The sequence below is a fragment of the Eulemur rufifrons genome, chromosome 3, assembly GCF_041146395.1.
Source record: "Eulemur rufifrons isolate Redbay chromosome 3, OSU_ERuf_1, whole genome shotgun sequence".
Classification (NCBI taxonomy): Eukaryota; Metazoa; Chordata; class Mammalia; order Primates; family Lemuridae; genus Eulemur; species Eulemur rufifrons.
Genome location: NC_090985.1, coordinates 6,586,414 through 6,602,281, shown reverse-complemented (window position 1 = coordinate 6,602,281; position 15,868 = coordinate 6,586,414). Strand labels below are relative to the sequence as shown.

At 48.2% G+C, this 15,868-nt stretch overlaps 1 protein-coding gene across 2 annotated transcripts in view; it reads left to right on the top strand.

Annotated features, from left to right (window-relative positions):
• The window catches only part of ABHD2 (abhydrolase domain containing 2, acylglycerol lipase), a 96,411-nt gene that overhangs the window by 73,611 nt on the left and 6,932 nt on the right, over positions 1-15,868 (top strand). For both annotated transcript variants that reach the window (XM_069466632.1, XM_069466633.1), the window contains 3 exons: positions 4,287-4,470; positions 11,398-11,490; positions 14,121-14,231. In XM_069466632.1, the coding sequence (XP_069322733.1) occupies positions 4,287-4,470; positions 11,398-11,490; positions 14,121-14,231 (388 nt within the window). The remainder of the gene's footprint in view (positions 1-4,286; positions 4,471-11,397; positions 11,491-14,120; positions 14,232-15,868) is intronic.

Sequence of the window (15,868 nt, the reverse complement as noted above, 5' to 3'; positions counted from 1 at the left end):
CGTGCCTGGTTGTGTTAAATGGGGATTCACCCCCTGCAGAAACCTTGCTTTAGGAAATGTTTGGAAAGCTGCTATGGGGCTAAGCTTCAGATGCTTCCAGAAGGCTGAACAGCGCCCCCATCTGTGAAGGTTGCTTACTGCAAGTAGAAAGAGAAGGGAGTCTGAAAAGCGATGGCCCAGGCAGAGATGAGAGGGTGCCTCAGAGCAATGCCTTCGCATATCGGTCTGAGCTGGAGAGATCCTTGCTCCTCAGAGCAGTGGTCCTGAGCCCTGCTTGCACGTTGGAATCACCCAGCGATCTTGAAAAAGAACACCCATGCCTGGGTCCCACCCCGAGACATTCTGGTTTAATTAGTCTAGGGAGGCCCAGGCATTCGGGTTGTTAGTTTACAAGATCCCCAGGTGATTCTGATGAACAATCGGGTTGAAGAATGCTGCTTTAGAGAAAAATCTAGAAATGTAGACCAATGCAGATTGGCCTATTCAAGTGTGTAAAGCTACAGATTCTTGTTCAAATATTTTTTGTAAATTTTGATAAAATACACACAACGTAAAATTTACCATTCTAGCCATTTTTGAGTGTACAGTTCAGGAGAGTTAAGTATATTCACATTGTTTTTCAGCCTATCTTCAGAACTTTTTCATCTTGCAAAACTAGAACTATACCCATTAAACAATAACTCCCTAGCTCGCTTTCCCTAGCCCTTGGCAACCACCATTGTATTTTCTACTTCTGTAGATTTGACTATTCTACGTATGTTGTATAAGTAGAATCCTACAGTATTTGTTGTTTTGTGACTGGCTTATTTTACTTAGCATAATGTCCTCAAGGTTCATCCGTGTTGTAGCATGTGCCTGGATTTTCTTCCTTTTTAGAGCTGAATAATATTCCATTGTACACATATGCCACATTTTGTTTATCCATTCATCCATCAATGGACACTTGAGTTGGCTCCACTTTTTGGCTATTGTGAATAATGCTGCCGTGAACACAGGTATACTTAAATGATATTTTTAAAAGAAAAATAATTAATTTTAATAGTTAACGTTGCATGCTTATATGTTCTAGACCCTAGTCTAAGCTGTTTATGTATATCACCTTCTGCAGCTCTCCAAATAACTCTGGGAAGTATTTACTATTATTACCTCCATTTTCCAAGTGAGGAAATAGACCCAGAATGGTTAGTAACTTACCCAAGGTGACAATATTTTCCACGGCTCCCTCAAAATAAAAATCATCGGGGTTATTTGTTAAAAGTACCCACTCCCAGGTCCTGTCCTATTCCCAAGGCCTCGGGAGCCTGGAAGCTGTAGACTTTCCTTGTACCCCAGGAATTACTCGTCACCAGAGGAAGGTTGGGAGCATTTGGGGCCACTAAGTGGCAGGCCCCAGCAATCTGACCACAGAGTCCTTTCACTTAGCCACGAGGCCAGACTACTCCTTGAAGGCCCTGTTTTCAGTCCTGAAGGAAGTGAGCAAATGTCTCTAATGGGCTCCAAATTTTTGATTTGTTGCATGACAGAGAAGTTGATATCAGCTAACTGCTAACTGTGATATCAGCTGATTGTGTTTGAAGATCCTTCTTTTACATCACAGCTCCCCATTCAAAATCCATCATTCTCTAGAGCTGCAGTCCCCAACCTCCTGGGCCGTGGACCGGGCCTCAGAACTCCATGCTGCACACCCCCTTCCATGAAACTTGGGTGTGGGGGTGCACAGCGGGAGATGAGCAGCAGGCAAATGAGCAAGCAAAGCTTCATCTGTATTTACAGTTGCTCCACATCACTCGTATCACCGCCTGAGCCCCCCGACCCCCTCCCACTCACCCCGTCCATGGAAAAATTGTCTTCCATGAATCCAGTCCCTGGTGCCAAAAAGGTGGGGGACCGCTGCTCTAGAGGTACAATATTCCTTCCGTTGCTACCTTTTTAAAAAGAGAAACTTGGATGAATGTGACCTAAGTGAGGTCAAATGTCTGGCATTTCAAATTGCAAACTTCAAGGTTCCCTCTGGACCAGCTTTTTGTTCCTTCCCTGTCCCCAGAACCTGTTTAGGGGCCTTGTCATCAGAATCCACTTAATTCAGCAACTCTTTATTGAAGGTTTGCAAACTGCCCCAGCCTCTGCTGTGTGTAGAAGGGAGAAAAATAGGAGACTTGGTCCTCTGATATCTTACTGGAGAGAGACATGCTTCCTTCTCCGAGTTGGTGCCTGGGGCTTCCCGGTTGGATGGGAGCCACTCTTGGCCCAGGCTTTTCCCTTAGTCTTCAGTATGTTTTGCTCCTTCTTCAGCTCCTTCCAAGCCTCAGGAGCTCCCAGCACTTTCAGATCATGATCGTTAGTCAAAGTATAGGGGATATTGTCTGAGAGGAGGCATGAAGGGGCCTCCAGGGGTGTCAGGAATATTCTACATCTTCATCTGGGCAATGGTTATGTGGGTGTAAACATGTAAAACTTCATTGCACATTTTCCTGTGTATATGTTATACCTCAGTAAAAATAAAAGTAAAAAAGAATAGGTCAGCTTCATGTGTAATGATACCAATATATAATAGTTTCTAAGACATATCGTAAAGGGGGAAAAAGGTACCAAACAATGTGTATGCTACCACTAACTGGTACTTAAAGAAAACGAATATATGAAACTTACCTTTCACTGCATCTTTTACAGTATTTGAATTTTGTACCATATGCATAAATTACTCACTCAAAAAATTTTGATGTAGATTCCTGAGCCTGGCCCCATCTTATGGAATCAGCTTCTCTGGGGGTGAGGAATGCTTATTTCTAACACCCTCTGCGGGTGGTTCCATGCACACTGCAGTTTAACGACTCCTGCATGTGGTTGTGCTGTCTGGCTTAGGCTGCGTCTGCTGCAAAAGGAAGACAGATAGATATAGAGGGAGTTTGCCTCAGACTCAAAAGTGTATCCCACGATTTGCTGATTAGGGAAGTAGCTGTTCGACTCTATTAGGGATGTCAAAACCTCTGAGCTGGTGCCAAGGTCAGCAACTCGTGTTTGCATTGTAAATCCATACTGTTCTCGTGCCAGTCTGTTATGTGTATACTTGTCGCCAATATTTCTGACTTTCCCTGTTAGGTTTTTTTTTGTTTTTTTGTTTTTTTTGGAGACAGAGTCTCACTCTGTTGCCCAGGCTAGAGTGCCATGGTGTCACCTAGCTCACAGCAACCTCAAACTCCTGGGCTCAAGCAATCCTCCTGCCTCAGCCTCCCGAGTAGCTGGGACTAAAGGCATGCGCCACCATGCCTGGCTAATTTTTCTATATATATTTTTAGCTGTCCAGATAATTTCTTTCTATTTTTAGTAGAGATGGGGTCTCGCTCTTGCTCAGGCTGGTCTTGAACTCCTGAGCTCAAACAATCCGCCCGCCTCAGCCTCCCAGAGTGCTAGGATTATAGGCGTGAGCCACCGCACCCAGCCCCCTGTTAGGTTTTAAGTTGGCTCCCTGCAAAGTCTGGGCTTGGGCCTTAGAAGGATGTGATGAATCCCTTCACCTGTGTCTGACCATTACCCCCCTCCACTTAGCAAAGCTGCTGAAACATAACATGACTTCAGCAACTTCCCAGGGGGATGTCAGCTGAGATCATCCCTCCCGGGCAAACCAGGCCCAAACAGCCTCTCCGTTCATAGGTCTCCTCTGTGTATTTCTGAATGGGTCTGCCTCCCTTAGCACCCTGTTCCTACGTCACCAGGAACATTTTGCCCTAATCCTACGAGCATCCTGGCTGTCCCTCTGGACTGAAGTTTGTCTTTCCTTCCCTCCCAACGCTGGCAAGAAGATCCTGTAAATAACATCCATTTGGTACTTTTCTTAACCCCGTGAGTCATCATACCCATGGGTATAGCATCCCAATTTGTAACCTAAGAAGCTAATTCCAAAGAGTCTTTTTCTTGCTTTTATTTAGATCTGTGTGTGCACATATGCGCTCATGCACTCCCGGAATATCTGCCTTGATTTCCATGAGCATCTAGACAGGTTTCTCGTGACCCACCTTTAAAGGAGCAGTGCACATTTGATACGTGGTACCTGTGCTCGTGGGCACTACTGATGCTCTGTTTTCCCTTATACGGAGGGGCGTCTGGGACCTTCTCTCTAGGTAGCCAAAGAGCAGCGTCTATTTGTCTCTCTCTCTTTACACACACATATACACACATAAGTGTGTATGTTTTAGTATATTGGCACCCACTAGTAACCTTCAGCTCGTGTTTTCTCCATCATTTGTTACACCTGAAATGATTGAGTGACCTCACCCTTTTGCCCGCAGGCTGCACGTGGGAATTTGGAGCCATGGTGAACTACATCAAGAAGACATATCCCCTGACCCAGCTGGTCGTCGTGGGCTTCAGCCTGGGTGGTAACATCGTGTGTAAATACTTGGGGGAGACTCAGGCGAACCAAGAGAAGGTCCTGTGCTGTGTCAGCGTGTGCCAGGGGTACAGTGCACTGAGGTAAGTCATCTCCACCTTCCATCGGGTCCTTCCTTTAGCACTTGTTTGCACCAGACACTGGTCTGCGAAGACCAGGGAAACACTGTGGCAGACTGAGCAGAAGCCTCTGAGTCTTCGACTCACCTTGTTTTGTTTCCAGATTATACACTGGAGTTGTCCCATCAGACCCCTTAAGCTGGAATGTGCAGCTGCACTTTGGGGTCAGATCTGTAATTGGAGAAGCCACCCCCTGCCTGTTGCCCCTACCAATAGCTGCTGTTTCCCTAGGGAATCTCTGAGAGGTGACTTAATCTGTTCATGCTTCAGGAGTTTCGTAGAACCGTAGGTTAATGAAAGAACACAGGAGAGCTGGGCCTTATGATCCCAGATGCCTCCTCCCTGCAGAAGAGTTGGGTCTCAGATGGCATCTGGAAGGGATGCAGCAATCACTCTATCAGAGTCCTACCTGCAAGTATTCGTTTCGCTCAGGCATCCCAGATGTCATCACAAAGGCGTTGACTCCCTCCGTAATCACTGCTGTCCTAGATCTCTCTCCCGCCACACCACACGCTCACACCCACACATCTCCTAGGCTCCTCAGATACATCATGTTTTTTCCTGTACTCATTCTTCCTGATCTCTTTTGTATTACACATGGCCATGATCAGTTGGTAAAGATCTTCTGAAGAAACCCAAAATTGCACAAGAAAGTAAAAAAATCTCCCTATCGATCAAGTCTAATGCTAACCACTCTTTGTAGTTGTTAAAAGAATCCTTCCTTTTTGCCTCACCTTATCTCTCAGTTTAAACCTACTTTATTTCCTGATGGAGAGAGTTATCTATATTATTTCTAAAAATACATAGTCCTGGAATTTGAAGCCAAAGGGCAAATGTGGGCTCAGGATTCAGCCACAGCTGGCCAAAAAGGGGGATCCAAAGGTGCCCAGAGTAGACATGGGGAAACATCCCTGGGTTCTAGGGCCAAAGTCTGGGTTCCAGTTTTCCTCATCTGCAACATGAGGATGATAATAACTGTGAACAGTACCTACCTCATAGCACCACAGTGAGGGTGAAATGAGTTAATGTGTAGGAAGTCCTTGGAACAGTGCCTGGCACGTGGAATGTAACAGCTGTGAATTATCATCATCATCATCATCATTCACTGTAAAATGGAGGTGGATTAGAGCAGTGGATCACAAAGACCAGTCTGGTGAACTAGTGACTGTCTCACTGCACTTAGGGGATCATGTTAGAAATAAATTCAGCTTCCTGGGCCCCACCCCTGGAGATTCTGACTGATAAAGTCTGAGGCACAGGACCCCAGGAGTCTGCATTTTGGACACATTTCATAGGTGACTTCCGGTGCTCAGCCACGTCTAACAAGTCATCACCTTGGTGACCTGAGCAGCCTCTCCAGCCCTAGCATTTCAGGCCTAGGTGGTCCCTCATCCTCCTACCGTGAATCTTTCCCTTCACTGCCCCAGACACCCTGGGGAGCCGGCTAAAAGGACATGTTCCTTTATCGTGTGTTGACTAGAAATATTCAACTTCCAATTCATCCTCACACGTAGCCGGAATTAACCAAAGTCCTGTCCCATCCAGTCCCTGGGATAAGGCAGAAGTCAGCAAGGGGCCTGCCACGAGACGGAGGGAGCAGGGCCGAGGAACCAGGAGGCTCTCGCCTGTTCACCTGACAACTCTGCAATTTTTAGCACTCCTCCTGTCGTCTGTAAGGCTGGATTCCCTTCCTAAACCAATGGCTGTGAACTTGCTGTGACCAGTGACTTTGTGTTCAGGGAGTGCTGGATTTGATAAGGGGAAGGGTGTAGAACAAGTTTGTTTTCATGTTTTCTTTCAATGTACAAAACCTTAAAATGATAACACCTGTTTCATTTTGCTGCGGTAGCGCCATCTGCTGTTGGCAAGAGCACATGATCGGCACAGTTAGCCAACTAAGGTGTTTGCCCTAGGCAAAGCAGGTTTGAGAAGCTAGGAAACTAAAATCTGTGAGTTGCTACACATTTTGCACACATAATATACACAGCCCCTTCCTTGAGAGCTCAAAGAGCTTCATACACATAATTACCTATTGTCACATCACCCTCATGCAGTAAGGAGCAAAGAGCCAACTTTATTCTCTGGAGCACAGAGAACTGGTATCTGGGCTAAGATCATGTGGTCCTACACACGGGAACTGGTGGCAGGTCAGAGAGACACCACTGCCCTGTGTGTACTGGCGCTGCCTGGGGCTCAGGTCCCCTCAACATCTTAACCAGACCTATGGAATGAATGAAGAGCAGTTCCTTACTTTAAACCAGTGTAACCTTCTTTTCTTGCCAAGGCTTGAGGGCAGGGAGCCTTTTCAGCCCTGGGATGATGGCAGCCGTGCGTGGTGTGTGCTTCCCCTTACACCGCAGTGGAGCAGGGAAGGCTCGTCGGCCTCTGCGGGGGCCACACAGGAGTCCGTGCTTCTGGTAAATCCCTCCTAGTTGAGTCTGGAGAACCGCTTGCTCAGTGATCCCTTCCCTCTGGCTTCTCGTCCCCGTAGCCTGCCTTCCCTCTAGCCAGAGCCAACTGAAGGCTCAGAGAGAAGCCAGCCACCCGCTTGCTATAGTTAGCAAAGTCTAGCTGCTGCCAAAGAAGCTCACATTTTACCATGCGCTGGACCCCTGGAGGAAGGACACAAATGCCCTAAAGTTACCTGGTTTCTAGCAGACTGCAACATGTGCCCTCAGCATAAACAGCCACAAACTAGCCCTGGAGTCTTCATGGTCAGATACCCTCCCAGGCAACAGAGACACAGCCCTGAACAAGGCAGACGAACGCGCTGCCCTCATGGAGCTTAAAGCACGGAAGGGAAGCTTTTTTAGTTCTGGTTTTAGGTTAAATCAATTCTTTGCTGAGGAAGCCCTCAACAATCTTCTGTTGCAGAATTGGCCAATAATAATAAAACTAAAATATAAGCATTTTATTGCAACTTGGCTGTAAAAGATAGTCTGTTTCTGAGGACTCACAGCACTTAATGACAATACGATGATATTTACAATGCCACAAACCAACAAAGCACATGTTACTGATATATATATTACACGCTAGGCATATGTGTGCCAAGGAAGTCCTCAGCCAAGCAGGGAGGTCAGTGGGGAGACCCAAGAGACCCAGGCAGAAGGCTCTGGGCTGGCAGTGGGGTGCCCTTCAGGGGGAAGCCAACCTGCGGAGAGGTCATCACCTCCAGCTGGCTCAGCTTCAGAGTTCAAGCAGCAGAAAACCGTGTAATTCCTCCGACAGGAATTGTCCCAGGAGCAGTTCAGTCTCCCTAAATGCACTTGTGCTCCTGGCTGAGTGTTAGTGTGACTAAGTCCTGGCCACCTTAACGTCCTAGTGCTTTGTAGCAAAGCCTCCCTGCCAGGTGCCACCGCTGCTATCACGTGGTGCGGATATTCTCTCTTTTGCTTTTAATGGGCAAATTCCAGATTGTGAATGAGTTTCTGACAGAAGCAAGCGTTATCATTCGTAAAGTCCCTCCATAGAGTTGTACCTTCCTAAAATCTATGTTTATAGTGGAAGAGCTCTAAAATATAGTAACTTTGAACGATCAGTGATTTTGTCTCAGAATCAGAGTGGGGAAAACTGCAGAGTTTAAGCAAGACTAGGCAGCCCAACCTAGGAAACAGATTAGCTTATCCACCGCTGGGTCGTGAAGCTGACGACGTGGCTTAGGGCCACAGTTCAAGTCCCTGCTCTACCTCTTGCCAGCCGGGTGGCCCAGACATCTTCTTAGATCATCCCATCGCCAGGCCCAAGGCCCAAGCCTTACCCTGTCTGCTGCCTTCTGTCACTGCAAACGGTGCCGATAAATTGGAGTTGGCATTGGTGGGAGCTGCACGAGTGAGGATCTTGGTGGGCTGTGCAGGTCGTGGTTCCAGACGACCCGCCTGGTCTCTTTACCACCCCTGAAACTGGCTGCTGAGGCCACAGTACTGCAGTCTAAACCGTTAAACTCACTTCGGCTCTTCTCTGTAGCTCCTTGATCTTCAACCCTCAGCAGCACAAACAATTTTCAGTAACCCATTATCCAAAATGATTTTCTACTTACTTTCTTTCTCATCTTCCTCCTCCTTCATTATCTTGGAAAGTCCTAGACACACACAAAGTAAAAAGAATAGGATATTAACCCCCTGTACCCACCACCAGCTTCAACAGCACTTAACTCGTGGCCAGTCTACACCCGTCTGCTCAACTGCCCCTGCATAAACTAGATTATTTTAAATCAAGTCCCAGATATCCTATCATTTCATCAGTAAATATTTTACCAGGTAGCTCTAAAAGACTCTAAGGACTTTTCCTTAAACGTCACCACAAATACCATTATCACACCAAAAACTTAACAATTCCCTAGTATCATCCCATTGCTAGCCAGTGTTCAGATTTCCTTGGTTGTCTCATAGAAATTTTTACCAGTGGGCTTGAGTCAGGACCACATAATGCCCACACTTTGCATTTATTGATTTGTACCTCAAGATTCTTTTAGTCTATAGGTTTCCCCCTTCTCTTATTTCCTGTTTGGTGGTGGGGGTGGTGGTATTGAGCAAATCAGTCCTTTAAAAAAAAAAAGTAGGATGAATGTTTCTGTAACACATTAATCTTGATTTTGTTTTATGAAACCAGTATAAAATTAAGTTTAGTTCCTTAATTATATATCCAAAGGTGGTAAAAGACAGCCTTGTATATGCTGAGTGGCAAATCAAAGATACTAGGGATCAACATCAGCCAAAATAAACCCAGTGAGACACTGTCCCCAGGATCCTGCCCCAGTCCCTCCTTGAGCCCTGGGCCCCTGCAAGTCCCCAGATCTTTTCAGCAAGCAGAGCCTGTGGTGTGATTCAACTGAAAAATCCTCTGCAGTGCTGGAGTGTCTTTGTATGTCTTCAGCTTGTGGCCAGCACTCCCTTCCTCCCCTGCCTCTGCAGTCCCTCTGCGGTGAAGGGGGCACTAACGAAAGCAAGAGTGTCCCCTCAATTAGGAGGTCAGCGAAAGGAGAAATGAACGCGGGCGGGAGAAAGCTGGGCTTACCAGGGACAGCTTGCTCTCAGAAGGGACCACGTGGGCCCAAGGTCAGAGGAGAGGGCGCTGCCTGAGGCAGCAGGTTGTGGTTCACTGATCAGGTGACCCCTCTGCAGACCACGGGCAGGTGTCCACGTGCTGCCTTAGCCGGGGTCCCATCCAGGGTGATCCGGCCTGTCCTTTCTGTCTCCACAGTGCATTGGGGAGGCCCCTGTGCATTTATATAGTGGCCTTTTCACCTTTGAAGGTGGTGTCAGTCCTCACTTTGAGCTTCAGCCTGTGTTTTGTGAGCACGTCATAGACCATTAAATCCACAAACCATTTCACTGAACTCCCCCAGCTACCTCTTATTTTTAACCATGACATTATGGGAAATGTTTTCCATTCCAAAATCGCAGTGCAGCAGCTCTAGGGAAATTACTTTTATAAACTCCCTGGATTTAAAAATAAAAAAAATAAAAATAAAAACAAAAAAAGGTCGGGCGCGGTGGGTGGCTCATGCCTGTAATACCAGCACTCTGGGAGGCCAAGGTGGGAGGTTTGCTCAAGGTCAGGAGTTCGAGACCAGCCTAAGCAAGAGCGAGACCCCATCTCTACTAAAAATAGAAAGAAATTAGCTGGACAACTAAAAATATATATATAAAATTAGCTGGGCATGGTGGTGCATGCCTATAGTCCCAGCTACTTGGGCAGAAGGATTGAGGCAGAAGGATTGAGGCAGAAGGATCGCTTGAGCCCAGGAGTTTGAGGTTGCTGTGAGCTAGGCTGACACCACGACACTCTAGCCCAGGTGACAGAGCAAAAAGCAAAACAAAACAAAAAAACACCTATGAACCACCCAGTCCGCTTTCTTAACCATGCAGAAAATGAACCTGTGTGGAAATAGTGACACCCAGATTAATTCGCAGGGTAGAATCAGGCCTGGAGACTCAGAAATCTGCAAAACGAAAATTTCTCTTGCATTCGTGTGGACTCAGCAGCAGCCTGGGTTTGGATTCACACCCAGAGGAGGAGAGCAGAGAGTGGGGCGGGCTGAGCAGCTGTGGCGGGAATGAGTCGCTCGTGTTTGTTCACCTGACACGTGGGCACAGGAATCTGGCCCAGGAGGCATGTTGACAGGGCTGGCAGGGCTTCCTCTCCCTCCTACACAGGCTGGTGGCAGAACTTGGGCCCTGGAGAACAAGGATAGCGTCACCTGTGTGGTGCCACGCTGGACAGTCAGAGCGTCACCCTGACGGCGGGCAGGCCTAGCACGTGCCGGCCACACACCAGCCCTATGAGCAGAAGGAGTCTCCGACCACCCCCACCAGCCGTGCCTGGGAGGGGGCGACAGCCTCCCTATTTCCACGCAGGTTTCCTTGTCCCTTCAGTGTCACAGGGATAATCAAAAGAAAGATTTACTTGGAGAAGATCAAATTTTATGATTTTCCTTTGGCTCTTGAACAGCAACAAAATAAGTTTTTTTATGTTTTTCCCTCTGCATCCACTCTCCCCTTACTCGCCCGGAACACTGGCCTGCTGAGTAGGAAGCCGAATAGAGAAAGTGACAATCAAAGCAGACCTTGGTACTGCCAGCTTCTGGCAGCTTCTGTGACTAAGAGAAGGCCAAGGTGCTGGAAGAAAGTGTCAGGCGTGCCACCACCAAAGCCTCTGCCTCTAGAGAGGGTCCTTGCTGGTGTCACGTTCAGGGGCATCTTGTGGTTTCTCCGTGGGTTTCTCCAGATGTCTGAGCCCACATGTCAAAGCTCCCGTGCCAACACAGGGGCCACGGCCAGAGAGCAGTGCTGTCCACGCAGGCGCCTCGCTCGCCTGGCTAGAACCCCTCCCGGCTGTCCCCATAACCCCGCGCCACAGTTCCGCTCACTCTCGCTGTGGTTCTCCCAGGGCCCAGGAAACCTTCATGCAGTGGGATCAGTGCCGGCGGTTCTACAACTTCCTCATGGCCGACAACATGAAGAAGATCATCCTCTCGCACAGGTAGGTCAGCTCCGTTCTCTCTCGGGAGACGTGTTCCTTCGCGAGCTCATCTGGGAATCACTGAAAGCCACAACTACCGTTTGTCCAAAAGAGAAGAAAAAGGCAAGGGTGGTGCAGACTCTCTGCCACCTACATTTGTGACTCGGTTAAAAACAAACTTGTCCCAAGCTACCGAATTTGCCAAATCACTTTCTGCCTTCATCATTTCCAGTAAGTCCTAGACCAGGAACCACTTCTGCACCCTTCTTTCCCAAATTAGAGCAGTCCTGAGGTGGCTTGTCACTGCTGAGGTGGCCTTCCTCCTCAAGTCGTGTCTGTGCTCGGGGACCAGGAGTCATTCGTGGCTGGCCCTTGGCGTAGCGTTGGCGCCTCCCGCTTGGGGGTTTGAGCCTCTGCGTGTTCACCACTCTCCTCCTGCCTCTCTCCTGCTCAGAATCCTTCAGTGGCTTAACCCACCAATGCTTAAATCGCTGCCCAGTATACAGTGGCACTCAATAAGTACTAGCAATGATTTCTTTCATTATGGTTATTATTATCGCTGACGCCTCTCCCTCCTCCCCTGCTCTGCCTTCCCCTCCAGCTGGACTGGGCCACTTAGAGGCACACGGGCCCCCAGCCTCTCCCACACCACTTACCGCCCTGCTGAGAATGCCCTTCCATCAGCTCTGCCGTGGGAACCCCGCTCGGCCTTATCTCGGTTCTCCTGCCTCCCTGCGGCCCATTCCCCCACCCCCAAGTTGCTTTTCTGTTGCTTCCCCTCTGTGAATCCTGTCTCAGACTAAACTGGAAAACAGTGGAGGGCTTGGGCATGTTTTGATTGCTCCCAGAGCCTGGTACATATGGCCACTCAAAAAATATAGTTTGGGGCCAGGCACAGTGGCTCACACCTATAATCCTAGCAATTTGGGAGGCCGAGGCGGGAGAATCATTTGAGGCCAGGAGTTCAAGACCAGCCTGGGCAACATATCGAGACCTCATCTCTACCAGAAAAAAAAAAAAAATTAGCCAGGCATGGAGGCATGCACCTGTAGTCCCAGCTACCTGGGAGGCTGAGGCGAGAGGATCAGTTGAGCCCAGGGCTGCAGTGAGCTCTGATTGCAGCACTGTACTCCAGCCTGGGTGATGGAGGTAGGCCCTGTTTCAAAAAAAAAAAAAAACCAGTTTGGGGAGATTTGGGGCACCATCCTAGGAAAAGCAGTCTGGCTAAATGATCAGTTCAGTTCCTTGTTCTCTCTTTTTTTTTTTTTTTCAATGATTAAAAGAAAACATGGTACTGCCCATCCAGACCACATGCCCCAGATTGGGCATCCTGTGGGTGGGGGATCACATGGGCAAGGATGGGCTTGCAGGCCCCTCGAGCTACCAAGCTGCCAGACATGACCTCGGGTCCTCTTGCCAGCTGGGTAGAGAATGGATGGAGACTTACGTCTCCTGTGCTGGCTGGAAAATCAGCTGTTTCCACTCGGCTCGTGTCCTTTAAGCATCAGCCATGTGTCGGGCACTGAGCTGGGTGTGGCTCAGCTGAGGTTTGGACGGGTCCAGGTTTGCTGAGGTTCTGCAGCCAGAAGGGGTGAAGCCGGGTCCACGTCCTCCATTCGCCTTCCTGCACCTCTGGAGTCAAAAGGGGCTCCTCCCCGCGAACATTTGTTCTCCTAAAGGGCCTGGCCTTGCTACTAATTAGTCTAAAAGGTTCATCATATAATTCTTAACAAATTGGGGGAGTCCTTTGAGGGCGCTCTAAGTGTATTTACATTTTTGGAATTTACTCAGAAAACCTAACATTTAGAAATTTTAGGAAAACTTTAAATTTGTTAAGTTCTATCCAGTAAGTATATAATCTTCCTAATATTCTTCTGAAAAAAATAAATGCTAAAGAAATGTGTTCCCCTTCTTTTGGAGAAGTTGTGAATGAGCAGCAGAATACGAAGTTTCCATAATGAATCTTCCTGCTGTAGGGCCAAAGCCCAGAGCAAACTCAGTCCTGCGTCAGCTGCGGGATCGAGAGCCCCTGCTGGGCGGGAGGTCTGCGTGCACATGTGGACCCTGACTTTACTGCCTTCCTCTCAATGTGGAGCTGCTTCTGCATGGCAGTGATTACTCTCCCAAATAGAGTTAGCTTTTATCTAATGCATTGGAGAGCTGTTGATTTGCCCGAATTCATGTGGGTTAACCATTGTCTTCCTTGTTAAGCAACACAGACGGCTCACAGAGGGAAAGGGGCTCTGCCAAGGGGCAGGGTCAACACCCGCGTAAAGACAAGGTGCCCACGGTTTGGCCCGCAGCCTGCTACTCACCGCAGGGCCCATCTTGGGACCTCCTCCCCTGTGGTGAAGCCTTTGTGGTATTCAGCAAGGCTCAAACCCAATCTTTGGTTTGTCTAGGTGCCCCTGGAAAGGAAAATAAGGTCTTGACATTCATCTCTTCTGCTGTCATTCAGAAGTCAACAGTGCAGGTGTTATTCAGAATGTCCTCTGGGACATTCTACAGCTAAAGGGACCTGTTTCTTACCTACCACATGGGCTTTGGCCCCTGGCTCACCCCTGGGCAAGGCAGCAGGCTCCGCTGTGATTGTTCATCCTTGTTCATCTTCTGCGTATGGGTCTCTTATTTGCTTTTGTGTTTCATTCTAGGCAAGCTCTTTTTGGAGACCATGTTAAGAAACCCCAGATCCTGGAGGACACGGACTTGAGCCGGCTCTACACAGCAACATCCCTGATGCAGATTGACGACAACGTGATGAGGTGTGTCCGTGCAGGCGGGACAGGGACGCTCCGGGGCAGGGGGCCAGGCCACAGGCCAGCTCTGCCCAGTACAAGTGCTTTATTCTGCTCACTTTAATATTAAGGGTTTTTTTTTAAATAAGTTTCCAGTGTTTAAAAACAGATTTCACAGAAAAAGCCAAATTTTTAATTTCTCTTGGAAAATAGGAAGAGGCTCTGACCGCTCCTTCTGCTTTCTTGCATGGCACAGCCAGCTGGAGCTGAGAAGCCGGGGTGTGCACGGCCTAGTCATGGGCCGTCACCCTGCCTGTCCTGCTTCTGCACCAGGGCAAGCGTCAGGTGCCAAATCAATCTGCATCTGCAGTGGAGTAAAAGGCAAAGGAAATGTTTCCTCTCCCCATCTAAGTAACTATCCAAGTAGAGAAACAAAAGATAGACCCAGCAGGCTGTGCATTTCAAGCAAAACAAACAGCCTCATTCCTTGGGTCTGAAGCCCCCAGGGTAAGATGCAAGCCCTGCCCACTTCACTCATTTGCTCCCCACCTGCGTGGCCCCTCCCGGCGCCTGAGGTCGCAACCCTGACAGTGTCCTCTTTTCTGGTACCAGTAGTTTCTGATGGAGGTTAATCTTTGCTGGAAAAGGTAAAATTAATCCCTGACCTCATCATTCATTTTAAATATGTCACCCTTTTTATTTAACAGTCATTTGATACCTTTAGATGTGGTTTAAAGGGCATAAGTATTCATCTAAATAGGCAGATGATTGACCTGAGGATATGAGATCTCTACTTTTCTTCCTTATGAGCTTTTAGTAGCCTTCTTATACCAAGTAACCTTGAAATGTGTCTGTTAATGGTTACTCAGAGGAAATAGAAACTAGGAAATTGCTATGTTCAGAAGATGAGAATAAGTCTTACCCACCCACCCTTAAGATGGGGTGTGTGACTTTATTGTGGTGTCCAATGAGAAAACAAATTTAAATTTCCCACTCATCTTCTAAATTTTTTTAAGCCTGAAAGAGAATGTTCCTCAACTGTCCCTGAAGTTCCTCCTCTTTAATACTATTGGATATGGCAGCAGTTTCATGATCACAACCAGTTTTGGCGGCCTTGTCGTAGATCCATTACCAGAGGAACGGAATGCTCTCCCCACCTGCTGAGCCCGCAAAGGGACCGATTTCACAAGGACAGACATCCTAGAGATGATCTCTGCGCTTGGCCTCCTCCATAATCAAGAGCACCCCAGTAGGCCGGCCAGGGTTTTCCAGGTCCTTGCCGGGGAGACACGTCCGAGGAGGCTGGTGGTGGAAGAGACCCACAGCTTCGAGGGAGGCAGGATACCTCAAAGACCCCAGTGAGAATGAAAGGACCCACTGTTCAGAAACCAGAGGCCCGAATCTGTGTCAGGAAGAAACGGGGCTTCCAGAGTCCCTCTGGCCTGGATGGGCTCGGGCCTCCTGGTATCAGAACTCCAGGTCGAACCTCACCAGGCCTCTCAGGGTACAGAGAAAAGCCGCAGGGCTTCCATGCTGGAGCATGGCAGTTTGTTATGTGCCAGCTTCTCTGATTACTGTTCGCTGGGCGGACAGACTTCGTAACTTTGAACCCATCTCATTTCTATTACCTAATATGTATTTCATTCCAGTTCACAGTGGTCCTG